Source organism: Athalia rosae, chromosome 7 (genome assembly GCF_917208135.1).
Source record: "Athalia rosae chromosome 7, iyAthRosa1.1, whole genome shotgun sequence".
NCBI lineage: Eukaryota > Metazoa > Arthropoda > Insecta > Hymenoptera > Athaliidae > Athalia > Athalia rosae.
This window is the reverse complement of record NC_064032.1, coordinates 8,313,594-8,328,099: the sequence shown is the minus strand read 5'-3', so window position 1 is coordinate 8,328,099 and position 14,506 is coordinate 8,313,594. Positions and strand designations below refer to the sequence as shown.

At 45.0% G+C, this 14,506-nt stretch overlaps 3 protein-coding genes across 3 annotated transcripts; 2 read left to right on the top strand and 1 right to left on the bottom strand.

Annotated features, from left to right (window-relative positions):
• The first annotated feature begins 2,563 nt into the window (after positions 1-2,563).
• Positions 2,564-5,171, top strand: LOC125501876 (zinc finger MYM-type protein 1-like). Its single transcript, XM_048658992.1, has 4 exons — positions 2,564-3,053; positions 3,192-3,443; positions 3,685-3,949; positions 4,100-5,171. Exons 1-4 carry the CDS (start codon positions 2,564-2,566, stop codon positions 5,169-5,171), a joined length of 2,079 nt encoding a protein of 692 aa, XP_048514949.1.
• Positions 5,172-11,094: 5,923 nt separating this feature from the next.
• On the top strand, positions 11,095-12,368 carry LOC125501875. Its single transcript, XM_048658991.1, has 6 exons — positions 11,095-11,106; positions 11,182-11,305; positions 11,384-11,575; positions 11,654-11,816; positions 11,873-12,024; positions 12,100-12,368. Exons 1-6 carry the CDS (start codon positions 11,095-11,097, stop codon positions 12,366-12,368), a joined length of 912 nt encoding a protein of 303 aa, XP_048514948.1.
• Positions 12,369-12,567: 199 nt separating this feature from the next.
• Positions 12,568-13,833, bottom strand: LOC125501874 (protein ANTAGONIST OF LIKE HETEROCHROMATIN PROTEIN 1-like). The gene is made up of 3 exons (XM_048658990.1): positions 13,679-13,833; positions 13,370-13,604; positions 12,568-13,302 (listed from the first exon to the last, which is right to left on the bottom strand). Exons 1-3 carry the CDS (start codon positions 13,831-13,833, stop codon positions 12,568-12,570), a joined length of 1,125 nt encoding a protein of 374 aa, XP_048514947.1.
• Between the last annotated feature and the right edge of the window lie 673 nt (positions 13,834-14,506).

Genomic DNA, 14,506 nt, shown 5'->3' with positions numbered 1-14,506 from the left:
TTTATGCTGATTTGAATTGTCGACAGCTGGGGTTGCTGATAAAGCCTCTTTTTCGCCGAACACAGAAAAAAAACGTTTGAACATGATCCTGAGTCATCTTGTACGTGAGAACATATGATATACGACCCTCCTAAAACATGTATTGTGCTAAGCGGATGGCACTTCTGATGCATAGAATCAATCCCAGAAATCCAGTTGTGCGCCTACTATGAAGAATAGAAATGTTTCCTTTCCTGACCACATCCATTAGCTGTAACCCTTTGATGTTAGAAATGAAAGTTTCAGCTTTTACTTGAAGCTCACCAATGTTTGCAGGTGTGATGCACCGTTGCGACTGATTTTTGCAATATTTGTTCCGAGAGTTAAGGTCAAAGATATTGAACATGGCACAAAACTTTGCAGTGGTGGCAGCTCCGGAAAATTCAGGTAAATGAATATCCTTTCCACAAAATTCCAATGCATCTGCGACGCTTTGACTAAGGGCCTGTGCTGCGAGCTTGACTTTCATTTTTTCTTTATGAAAGTCAATGTGCCTGCGTCGAACATTCATTGCGGCATGAAACCCTTGTTTTCCTCAAACGTTCACAAGTTCTTGCATGTATCATTATTTCACCACTCTTTGTGGTTCATCCAAAATATCAGAAGCTGAAAGAGTGTTTCTAACCAGATTCAGCATGTGACATGCATCAGAGAACACAAAGACCAGTGAGTTGGTAACTGGATGTAGAGAAAAACATTGCATTGTGTCCTAATTCATCTTTGCACCAAGAATCTCAACCACCGTAACATAAGTGGATGCACCGACAAAGGTCAGACCAACAATATCTATATTATGCTTATGCAAAGCTGTAAGACATTGGGTAGTGACATTAGCTCTTTCTTCACCAGTCATGCTATGGATGAAGTAGTAGGTGATGGGAGTTTTGAAATGACCGTTAATATTCACAATCAAGATTCGCAGTAGCGAATCGCCGCCAAGTACCCGAAGGCTCCCCCCTTATTACTTTTTTGCTTTTTTTTGAATATTTTTCCCCCCCTCCTTTCAACATTTTTTTTTTCCTTTGTTTGCGATAAATTTTCAAACCCCTAATTTCCCTGATCTTTTCCGATTTTTCATCAATTTTTTCATCCTATTTCAATTTTTTTTTCTTTGCTGACCTGAAATGTTAGCGGCGGGCGCTAGCCGAGAATCCTTCGCCCGGCCGATCCAGTTATACCTGCATACGGCATGTCATAACTTTGAAACCACTTGATATTTTTCAACGCCTTTCAACCATCAAAAAAGCCTCGCCGAACGACTCCGCTCGCAAGAATTGGGCAAAATCGGTTGAGTAGTTGCTGAGTTATTGAGGGTTGAAGTTGCTGAAAAATCACATTCTATTTCTTCTTCCTGGTCGCAGGCATCGACTACGATATCGGTCGATCGGCCACATGGTTCAAGTTGATTTTTGAAAGATACATTCGTGGCAACATGGCGAGGTTCCTTATTGTTTTTGAGCCAAATTTGTTTATAGGGTGATCCGCAATGACCCTATACGCTTCATTTGCATAATGCTGATGTATTGTGACGTTGCATTTGAGATTCAACGTCCCAGTAGCCGCCTAACTGAAGCAGATAACGAAATTTCAGAAAGACGTCCGATAGACCGACAAAACCCTGGGAGAAATCAAAGTGACACTCATTAGGCAGGTTAACGTAGTTTTGATACGGTTTGTAATTTATGTTTGCATAACTCGGTAACTACGACTGAACGAAGACATCTGTACCGCATCCCGAACACATCTGTATCGCATCTCGAAGACATCTCTACCGCACCATGAAGGCATTTTGACCACAGCCGTGATCCTCTCAGTACTGCACCATGACTCTCTGCTAAGTTTGAATGCCGCTGTTGACTACCGCTATGTCGAAACTCACGGATGTGCAGCTCCGGAAACGTGCTGGCAGGGTCTCGAATCGAAAAAAAAATTTCCAACAAAAGTTGTGTATTTTTTCATGTCGAATTCGAATCTGCAATAAAAAATGAGGATTTCTATTTGAAATTTTAAAGTTACTACCCCTTACGCATTTAGGGGTTTGGGTGGGGGGTTGATTTTTACAGAGTCAATTTTCCCCTTTGCGATCCAACAGTTTTGACTCCGAACATTTTTTTGTATGATGCGTATTTGTTGAGATATTTGGATGTCTCAAGATAAAAAACTCACCCTGTATACTATATTTCAAAACAGCCAGTGCGCTTCGGAGCACATCCGCCCAGGTGGCGCATCGACGCCTGTCACACTATACAACGCTTTGTACTGCCACCATCTCACCACTCATCATAGTGCCATACCACTCACCTCGCCCACTCCTCTTCGGTTCTGCCGCTGCAGCGCTTGGTATTGCCATTGTGATAGCGAGAGCGCGTATACTGATGTACTCATAATTCCTTCTTGGAAATGCTTACAAACGTTGTATCGACCTAATTTGATATACATCCGGATTGTTCTTGCTCCCACAAATCTAATCTACGTTGCCAAATTTTGCATAGAATATAACTGACATATTTCAATATTTTCTAGCATGGAGCGCACGAAAAAATCCGGTTGGGAATACGAAAAAATGCGCCTCGTCAAAGAGGCCGCATTAAAAAAAAATAAAAAGGTGAATGCTTTCTTTTCTGAAAATAAGAAAGAGCTTACAGAAAATGGAACAACTGACAATGAATTGGCCACAAGTTGTTCGATTCCTGATACCATTGCCATTTTACCGCTGATGAAAAATCCTGATCTGACATGTGCCAAACCTTTAGGTATGCAACCTGACATATTAATGGATATAGAAAATCCTAAAAGTTCTAATGCAAACTCAGAGCCAGTAGCGAAACGTATAAAATTGGGTGCATCGATTAGCGGAAGCGCGGACTGCGTGCCAGGCGATGTAGGAGCTATTCACGATGTGATATTTTCTGACCCTTCGAAGTGGCCATTCATCACTGATCGCAAAATTCGACAGTTAATTGTTGAAAAAGGCCCTGTACAAATCGAAGATTTTGATTTTCCCGTCGAGAACGGTAGGCGTTTCTCACCTGCGTTTTATACCCGGCATCTGAATAGTGGCGAAACAGTCACTCGACCCTGGCTTATTTACTCAAAAGAGCAAAATAGTATATATTGTTTTTGCTGTCTTCTATTTTCAAAACTCATCTTAGGACAGTGGCCCACGAACGGTTCCTCTGATTGGAAGCACATATCGCGAGATCTTGCATCCCACGAAAAATCCGTGAAACATTTTACGGCGTTTAAAAATTGGAGAGAATTCCACCATCGATTACGAACCGAAAATACAGTAGATAGAGAACATGAGCGCGTATTGAATCGAGAAATCGAGCACTGGCGTAATGTTCTGCAGCGTATAATCAGTATCATACAATATCTAGCCACACAATCTCTCGCACTGCGCGGTTAGTTGCTCGAATAAACTGTACAAGCGTAATAACGGCAACTTCTTGCAACTCATAGAACTGTTCGCAAAATTCGATCCGATAATGGCCGAGCATGTATCACGTATCAGAAACGAAGAGACGCGGTGTCATTACCTGAGTAATAGAATTCAAAATGAAATTATTTCGTTGATGTCCAAAAAAATACGTGACTCTATAGTGGGTATGATAAAAATGGCAAAGTGATACTCGATCATATTAGACTGCACGCCCGACAAAAGTCGTATTGAACAGATGTCCATCATCATCAGATTCGTATCATATGATGAGAAGGCTAAAAAATTCGAAATAAGAAAACATTTTCTTGGATTTCTCCCTATTACTGACACCACGGGTAAAGGATTGACAGAGGTTATTCTTGATGAGCTACAGAATTTGGGTATTGCCTTTTCTGATATGCGTGGTCAAGGCTATGACAACGGGGCGAACATGAAGGGCAAACATTCTGGGGTGCAAAATAGGATTCTGTAAAGAAACCCTCGAGCTTTCTTTGTCCCTTGCTCAGCTCATACCCTCAACCTCGTAGTTGGCGATGCTGCTGCGGCCACAGGTCAAACTACAGGCTTTTTTGAACTTATTCAAAAGCTGTACGTTTTTTTTCCGAGTTCCACGAGTAGGTGGGACGTGCTTAAAAAACATATCCCATCTCTGACTTTGAAAGCTGTCAGTGATACGCGTTGGGAAAGTAGGGTTGATGCCATCAAACCCATGCGCTACCAGCTTGGGGAGATCTACGATGCACTTGTCGAAATCTCGCTCGATGAAAAAAATAATAATGCATTGAAATATGAGGCTAAGTGCTTAGCCCAATCGATCGCGAATTTTAAATTCATTTGTTGCGTGATCATTTGGTTCGATATTCCAAACAAAGTTAATGTCGCGTCAAAATTATTACAAAATCCTGCTTTGAATATAGTTGAATGCTGTAGCATCTTAGACAAAACTATCGATTTTCTGAAGCAGTATAGATCTGAAGAAAGCTTTTCTAGAATATTGCACGAAGCGAGAGACTTAGCATCTGAAGTAGAGATAGAGACAGTATTCCCCCCTGGAAACACGGTTCGCGTTCGGGGTAAAAAACGTAATTTCGAATACGAAGCTCGGGATGAATTTGTGCACAATCCGGAGAAACAATTCCGAATAGAATTTCTTTACCATGTTGTTGATACGGCAGTGGTATCGATTGGAAAGAGATTTCAACAACTACAGGTACACAGCAATGATTTCAAATTCTCTTATGATATTCATGCTCCAAAGTCTTCAATGAAAGAAGAAATAATGAAGAGCTGCGAGGATTTACAGATAACATTATCAGATGGGGATCACATGGATATTGATGGGATTGATCTGTGTGACGAACTCATTAATCTGGCTTTGATCTTGCCTGGGAATCAATCCCCAATTGAAGTTTTGAATTACCTCGTGAAGAATGATCTTCTGTCGATTGTATCCAACGTTGTCATCGCCTTGCGGACATTATTGAGTTTACCCGTTTCAGTGGCGTCACGAGAGCGGAGCTTCTCGAAATTGAAATTTTTTTTAAATTATCTGCGATCGACAATGAGCCAGGAACGCTTGGTCGGATTAGCCACCATATCCATTGAAAGCGAATTATGTGATCTGATTGACTATCAGGAGCTTATTGCAGACTTTGCAAAAGTGAAAGCAAGAAAAATAAGTTTCGAGTAAAGGCTTTCGATGTGATGAAAAGTACAGTGGTTTGGAGTCATTATAAATACGGTAGGAGTGACGAACCACCGGGTCCACTGTCAATTATTCATCAATTGATTTATCGTTAGTATCAAAATATTTGTATTCGAAAAGGCGGTTTTTCTTAGCTTGCCCCAGGTGCCTGAAGGGCTAGGCACGGCGCTGCCGGGAACTATAAATGCGGTGACTTCGCGACAGGCTGCAGCGAGCGGGATTTGAAAATAAGCCTGGCTCAGATCGAGCGTCGAGATATAACGTGCGGAGCGTAATTTGTCCAGGATGCTATCCATGCGCGGAAGAGGATACGCGTCCCTCTTGGAGACGGAGTGACTGTCTTAAGGGTTACCCGGCGAACGCCTTTAGTTGGGGTTCCCAAGTGCCAACCGTACACCTCCCCGTGGTGAGAGTCGGGCAACGCTTAGGCGGCTGAGAGCGGTAATGGCTATTTCGGGTGATGGGGGTTACCAGCCCTTATCGCTCCAATCAAAGTCGGTCCCAACAACAATAACGAGCCTCGGATGAAATCTTTTACTGTTGATCCACCGATTAACAGAACCGGCAAAGCTCGGGTTGGAAGACTGAACGTAGAACTAGTCCAGGCGGATGTTGCTTCGAACAGCGGCGCTACGGGGGTCGAACTTGATCTCCCGGCCGATAACAACGATCCAAATGCACAGCAGCCTGTGGGCACAAATGAAATCGAACATAGAACTTGCACGCATTGCCAGCTTGTATGCAAAACTGTAGGTGGCTTGAGTGTGCATAGACGTCGTATGCACCCTATTGAGGCTAATGAGGCAATAACGGTTGAGCGGGTAAAAGCGCGGTGGTCTGGCGAACAGCGGGCAATTCTGGCCCGATTAGAAATAGGCCTCCGTCGCAGAAACCAGCCTAACTTAGTACGGACATTACATGAACACATGCCTGAACGCACATTTGAAAGCATTAAGAGTCAAATTCGAAACAAGAAATACCTAGAGATCAAAGCTGCTTTGGTGGAGAGCGTGCATTTCGAGGAGGAGGAAGAAAGTCAATCTGAAGTTCCTTCGGCTCAGCGACAAAATCAAACGTTGGAGCAGCTCGTTGATTGGTTGATGGAGCATTCTGCGGAGCCGTGTGAGGGCTTCGAAGGCCAGATTAACGAGGCTATAAAGACCTTTCTTGAGGGTAATTTTAACCCAGCAGCTCTAGATGAGCTTTTCTCTTCTGCTTTGGTTGGGGCTCCAAAGGCCAGTCAGATGGCGAAGCCGCGTCCTAACTCTATTGATACCAGGCGCAGGCAACGAAAGCGTGATTACGCTCGGGTGCAATCAGCTATAAAGAAAAATCCAAAGATAGCTGCCAGAGAAATCCTTGAAGGGGCGGTCAAGGACAGCAAGCGTCCGTCGAACGAAGCTATGCTGGAGTTTTGGAAGCCAGTGTTTGAGACGCAGTCAAAACAGGTTGCTGACACGGGGCGCCTCTCGACTAAACATCTTAGAAGTCAGACACTAATCGCGCCAATCACATTGGGTGAGGTGCGGGAGTCTCGTCTCAAGGCGGACTCTGCGCCGGGCCCGGACAATCTATCAGTCGAGAAATGGAGTGAAGTGCCTGCATTGGCGATGGCTAAGCTTTTCAATCTATGCTTAGCGGCTGGTGCCCTGACCCCAGGTATGGCAAGGGCGAGGACCATCCTTATTCCGAAGAAGAGCGACCCGGACTCTCCAGATCAGTACAGGCCTCTAAGTATGACCTCTGTAATCACCAGGCACTTGCATAAGATCTTGGCTGCGCGGCTTACGCAGGCTATCACTATTTATAATAAACAGAGGGCGTTCATTCCAGTTGATGGCGTCGCAGAAAATACTCTAATCTTGGACACTGTGCTTACTACTGCTAGGGTGGAGCGTAGGGAAGTGCACATCAGTACTTTGGATGTTGCCAAGGTCTTTGATTCTGCGTCTCATGATGCAATTTTCTTAGCGCTGCGGCGCATTGACTGTCCAGATGAGTTAATATCTTACATCCGAAATTATTATGCGTGTGCCACTACGGAGCTAGCGCTTGACAGAACCGCCAAGCACTGTATCAGAGTAAGAAGGGGCGTTCGCCAGGGTGACCCTCTCAGTCCACTTATTTTTAACATCCTTCCGGACGAAACCTTGGACATTTTGCCTAGCCATATTGGCTTCGATCTCAATGGCTCTATGGTCAATTGCTTGGCCTTTGCAGACGATCTATGTCTCATTTCTTCCTCTGTAAGGGGACAGCAGATTTTGCTAGACCTAGTGTCTAGGCAGCTTAATGAGGCAGGCCTTAAGTTAAACCCTAATAAGTCCTCAGTAGTGTCTTTTGTGCCTAGTGGGAAAGATAAGACTTATGAGGTCCTAAGTGATCGGCAATTTTATATCTATGGCCAGTCCATAAAACAGTCCAATGTTGTGGAATCCTGGAAGTACCTTGGTGTTTCCTTCACGGCCCTAGGGCGGCGTGAGTGTAAGGCATCTTTGAATATGTTCCTGGCTAGGCTCAAAAGGGCACCTCTGAAGCCACAGCAGAGGCTAAACATCTTAAAAGCCAATTTAATTCCTAAAGTTCTTGCGGGGCTTGTCCTTGGAAAGACTAGTATTGGTACGCTCAAAGCGTTGGACATTGAGATTAGACAGTTCGTAAGAACAGCTCTACGACTCCCGAAGGATGCTGCCTTGGGCATTTTTCATGCACCAGTTAAGAGAGGTGGGCTGGGAGTCCTGTCCTTAGCGACAACAGTACCAAGATTAAAGATCGAGCGCATCACGCGCCTAGCTGATTCAGAGCTTCCCACTGCACGTGCTGCGGCAGCTTCTCGCTTCGTCCGAGCTAATTTGAAGTGGGCTAAACAAGTCATGGATACCTGGGCTCCTGAAACAGTCACGAAAAGTGCTGTAAAGCAAGCGCGGTCTGAAAAGCTCTATAGCTCGGTCGATGGTGCGGAGTTGCGGGCTGTCAGGGAGGTGTCTACTAATACAGAGTTTTTGGGTAAGGGTGCGATGAGGTCTGCGGACTTTATTGCTGCTCTGCAAGTTCGCTATGGGGTATTGCCTACTAGAGTGGGAACATCTCGTGGGGACAGAAGAGCGCAAATGGACACTATGTGTCGCGCCGGGTGCCAATCATCTGAGACGGCTATGCATGTCATACAACAGTGTCATCGCACGCATGGAGGTCGTATAAGGCGCCATGACAACGTGTGCAGTATGTTGGAGGAACATCTAGTTCAAGTTGGCTGGAGCGTGTGTAGAGAGAGGAGGTTCTGCTTGTCCAATGGGGTGTGGAAACCTAACCTTGTGGCAAGCAGGAACGGCTCCACGTACATAATTGACGTACAGATAAGATCTGGCTCTATGGAAGCGTGCCACAGGCAAAAAGTTGATAAGTATGGCGGTAACCGCCTATTGTTAAGAGCTGCTGCCGACCTGGGAGGCAGTGTGCCGGATGCTCGTGTGACATCTGCCACGTTGTCGTGGAAGGGAGTGTGGAGCAGTGGTAGTGCTAAAGACCTTATTGCACTTGGCTGTGATCAGAAGTTGTTGGGTAGTTGTTCCCAAAGTGTCCTTCGGGGGACGTATAGGTGCTGGATCAGATTTAATCAAATGACGACTATGGCGTAAGCCTAGATTGAGTTCAGTTCTTCCATAAGAACCCATGTATATATGTATATATGTAAATATATTCAAATAAAGCTTTGTAATGGTATCTCTGCCAAAGATCTCAGAGAGAAAAGAGATTGAAGATTGAAAGGGAGACGATGGTGCGAGGTTGGTTGGTTGACCATCTCTCTCTTTCTTTCTTCTTTATAAAAAAAAAAAAAACTTGGCGAAAGTCGATGCAGAATCGGTAGGACCCGTTAGGTTTTTTGACCATGACGACGGGGCTAGCCCATTCGCTATGGGATGGCTCGATAATGTTGGCGGCTAACATTTTGTCGACCTCGGTATCAATTGCAGCCTGAATGACGGGTGATATGCGGTAGGATCGTTGTCGGATCGCGGGGTGATCGCCCACGTCGATGAAATGGGTCGCGAGAGTGGTGGTTCCGAGACATTCAGGAGCAGGAGGAATCTCGGAAGCCAGCGGATCTGCTAACGCCTGAGCCTGGGGCGGACGTAGCGTGGCTATGCCGCTGCAAGAGGCTGTGGACAATGGTCGCCTGCCCAGTTGGAATTGGTACGATTTATCGGGAGTATTTTTCAACGACCAGGTTGGCCCCGTAAAATCAACGAGCAGCTCGAAGGTGTGGATGAAATTCAGCCCCACAATGCACGGGAACCGCAAAGACGGAATTACGCGAACTTGTACGGCACGGGTGACCCCTTGTACACGCATCGGGAGAGTGACGTTACCAGTGATGTCGGTATTCTTGCCTGCGGCCAGCGTGACCGATCTGTAGCGCGAGGGGTGAATCGGAAAACCAAGTGAATCTATTATTTCCGCCGTAGTGGCATCAATAAACGTGCCCGAAGCGCCAGAGTCGAACAAAGCGCGAACCGGATAGCGTAGGACGTGACACGTGATAAAAAGCAGCGGTTTCCCGTTGTTCGGATAGACCGGGGTACACGCTTCGACGACCGGTTCGATAGAAGGGACGGCCGATGATTCGAGCGGCGGGGGCTCCGACCCGAGGGTGGTAGCCTCGAAGCTGATGCCGATGGCGTCGAGTTCGGGAGATGCCACGCGAGAGTCGGGAGGTCGGGAGGTCAAGGGAGAACTGGCGGGCGCGATTAGGTCGTGGGGTTCCGGTCCTGCCCTGACGCCCGGTTCCCCGGATAGTTTTCCGGGCATCGCGGGAACGTTGACATACGACGCCGGTTGGCCTCCTTTATTCGTAGCGAGAACGCTTCTGGGTCTTCATTGCGTGCCCCAGTGAATCTCAGATTCCATTTACGCATAGCCTCATAAGCGGCAATTGAATTTGGCGGGTGACCAAGCGAGGCGCGAGAGGAAGTCGCGTAGGGTCGTGACCCATACTAACGGGAGTCGTATTCCCTCGGGTCCGTTCGGAACGGCGGGAGATCTTCGGCTTGCGGCGACTAGTAGTGGTGGGCTCGACCGGCCATCGTTTCACGCTCGGGAGAATAAGGTACGCTCGGCTGAGTCTGACGCGGTTCGGCCGGCGTCGGCGGAGCTCGGCCGCGACCGTGGGTCGAGAGCGCGGCGGGAGGTAGCGTCACGGGCGAGTTCCGGGCGGCGAGGGGAACCTCGTCGGTGATATTCGGGAGATCGGGAGGGCTTTCCTCCAACACGGTGTGCGTGGATTGCGGACTTTGCTGGTCGTCCGGTACTTGAAGGGTGTTCGGCGCGGTAGGCGCGGAAACGCCGGGAACGGGGGGATCGCCCATTTGCCCGTGTGGCGGTTGACCGTCACGAAGAAACCGATCGCGAGAGGGCGAGAGGGTTCCAACGGTCAAACGCGACGTCTGTTGGCGCTGCGCGCGTAACTCGTGGGCTGTTGGCAAATAGATCCACGCGTCCTTAGCAGGGGGCGACGACATAGACTTCGGGGGTCAGAAAAAGTGAGGTCGCGGATAGCAACGACAAGGAAAACAGCGGTCGAGGTCGTATCGAAAAATATCGCGATGTTTACAGGCACTTGTTTGTCGCGGCCTAGTCCTTGACTGTTATGCTGGGTTCAGACGGACGCGGTGGCGCGGAGCGCGGTAGAGCCCACCCAATGAGCACACTTGAAATATACTCCGCGCGATTTCAAGGTTGCTCCGCTTAAAGTAGACTCTATTTCTATTCCCCGCGTGGCGGAATGCACTTTTGCGGAGAAGAGAGTCGGATCTCTTCGTCTAATGTTTATATCTCTTTTTAATACTTACCTTGTACTTTGAGGTTAAGAACAACGGAGCAAACGACATTATCTCGTGGTGAAGTGAAAATGTCTTCAATGGTAAGTATACAAATATCTTGAAGCCCTAGACGTGTAGTTAGTTCACACATTGTGAATAAAGTTGAATAATTACAGGAAATATCCATGTCTTGCAAATTTTGTCTTGACGAACTCGATGTAGATGATGTTGAAAATCACGGATGTTTTCTTGGGCGGATTGACGACGTCCGAGCTGATGAAAACGGAGTATTATTCTTGTGTTAGTTTCCCGCAAATACATCGTAAAATTATTTCCGAAGTGTTATAGAATAACATAAATTTTACATTTTGCTTTCAGTGGACTCCAGTAACAATGAAGCTGAGCTTTCAGTACCTACTAGTAATACTGATTCTCCAAAGAACTTTGATGAGCTATTAATTACTGAGGTACAGAAATATCCAGCATTGTACGATCACCGGATACCGATTGAGCAACGAAGTCGTGCTAAACGCGATAGCTGTTGGCGAAAAATATATGTGAATCTTCAAGGTAGTATATAACGGTAATGATGCAGATGTACGGAAGAAGTGGATCATGTTACTATTCTAGGTGAGATTCCAATTGCAGACCTGCAAAAAAAATGGAAAAATGAGCGCGATAAATATATAAAGGCTAAGAAAGAAGATCAAAAATACGTACCAAGTGGATCAGCTGCACAGATAAAAAAGCCACCCGCTTACAGAAATTATGCTCTGATGCGTTTTCTAGATGACATCATAAAAAACAAAGAGTGAGTATCAATTATCGCATAGATTATATCCAAAATCAAATATCCTGCAATTTCAGTACTACATGCAACGTTCAGCTTCCTCCATTAAGTGACCAGACTATGGAACACAGTAATCCATACGATAGCTCAAATCCAGCTTCATGCAGCCCTAGCTCCAGCGTTTGCAGTGCCAGCAGCCTTATTGCAAACAAGTCAAAAATTAAAAAGAGTATGTATCAATTCATAACATACTTAAATATATCTTGACAAATAATCGTACTATATATTTTAAACTTTTTGGTAGGAAGAAGGGCGTCCAGCGATATTGAAGAAGCATTGTTGGGGGCGATTCGGCAACCGATACAAATGCCACCACCCCCAGTACCATTGGAACTCACACCGCCACCTACACCACCCATACACGTCACAGAGATTGAAAGCTTCTGTAGAAGATTGGCGGCTAGCTTACAGAGACTGGATCAGATAAATCCCTCTGTTCGTGTAGAAGCAGAAATAGAACTGCTACGAGTATTATTCCAATGGGAATACGGAACCAAACAAAAAACGAATTAATGGTGCAAAGTATAATTAAAAAACTAAATGAGAACCAAAAAACTTACATTAAAAAATACTCAATAAATTTTATATGAAATACTGTTATGTTTTAATATTTACAATCCATTGCTCCAAATAGTACATGATGATTCCATTTATACACTTCGTACACATATTATTTACAATTACGACGCTATTGCGCAAACTTAAATTGAAATTAATTATTTTGTGCTAGAGCCCACTGCCAGTCAACAGCACCTTCATTGTTGAAATAATCAGTGAACGTCTGCCTTAGTACACTTGCGTTTTGGCTGAACCTATTGCTACCAGTTCGATGGAGTTCAGCCAATCCCTCAGTACCTGGAGCTTCGACTCTCCATCTGCCTTCTGCGATCTGACCATTTGACGATATGCTGTCAGTAAAAGTTGGCGGGCAATACGTTCTCTTAGTGGCAGGTGCAAAATCTTCTATTTTTTTTAACCAATTGTGAAGACAAACACATGCTTTAATAATTCTCTCAGTAGTTTCAATTGAACAAATTATCGGTTTCCGGAAAATCCTCCATCTCGCAACCAAGATGCCAAACGCATTTTCAATAACTCTTCGAGCTCTGCTTAGTCGGTAATTGAATATGCGTTTTTCAGGGGTTAAGCTAGCTCGAGGAAATGGTCGTAACATGTAATGCGTCAATGAAAATGCCTCATCCGCAACCATCACGTATGACAATGCTTCCTTTTCAAGAGAGATTTTTTTGGGTGGGGGCAGGTCTAGTAGTCCATTCTCAAAAGCTTTGCCTATATTCGAATTACGGAAAACTCCACCATCGCTTTGCCTACCATGTGCACCTATGTCAACCAGTGTGAAACAATAATCAGCATCACACATTGCCATGAGTATCACACTGTGGCTATTTTTGTAATTGAAATTGGTTGAACCAGAATGCGGTTGAGCCTATAAGAATCGTATTAGATGTTATATAAATGTAATTCATTGTGCTAAGATGATTGTTTTGTCTTACCTGGATGATAACATGTTTCCCATCGATGGCGCCTATACAATTTGGGGAAATCCAAACACTGCTGAATTTTTCTGATATTTTAATCCAATTTCCAGTTGATGGTTGCAATAAAACTTTTTCATGTAAAATGATCCATAAAACTTCACAAGTTTCGGAAATAATCCCAGAAACAGTTGATTTTCCAATGCGGAATGCATAGCTCATTGAAACCATGCTATCACCGGAAGCTAAATATCTGAAAGTAACAATGTTTTATATTAAACTCATGAATGTTTTTGGTTTAAACAAAACTATATTGAGATAACGTACCTGAGAGTGAGTGCCAGTCTAGTCGAAGCTGAAATAGATTGGCGAACTATGTCAGATTTTTGTAAATGAGAACCAACTATTCGAAGTAGCATGTCAAACATTTCTGGCGGCATCCTCAAGTTATTAGTGTACTTTTCTTTATCTGTCAATCTCATTTCCATAATAAACGATCTGCTCCGAATTGTCGGCGGCTTGTCACTGAAAATCTATCTCGGACCCACAGATTCCTATTGCTTCGTTTCCTTTTTTGAACTTGACGATATAAGTAATATAATATGAGCAGTCTTTTTCGTCGATTGCAGCTGTACACGTAGCATTGCCGTTCGTATTCACAATTCACACTCATGTTAGTTATTTTCTTAAACTTCAAAATGATCGCTCACATTATTCAGGTTATGCTACGTGTGTTGTTTTCAGATATTGCGTTTGTTTCGCCATCTACGCCATTTTGTGCCGCGGGACCGTACTACTCCTGCGAGCTTCATGTGAACCGACATTGAAATTATTCGAGCGAACACCGCCCTGCCGCTCTACCGCGCTCCGCGCCGCCGCGTCCGTCTGAACCCAGCTTTAGGCTCGAGAGATTTAAAATTTAACGGCCGGTAACGGAAGGGAAATCAACTGCTACGATTTCGGTAGTGGAATAACCGAAGAAAATTCGCGGTTTCGGATAGTCGATAGATTTACAAAAAAAGATATTAATTACGAAATGAATTGGGGTCGAGAGATTCTGACTGAATTTTTACGAAATTGTTGTTGCTGTTGTTCAAAATCAACCCTTTTTGGGCCCCGCGTTGGGTGCCACTTGCGAAGTTAGGGTCTAATTTT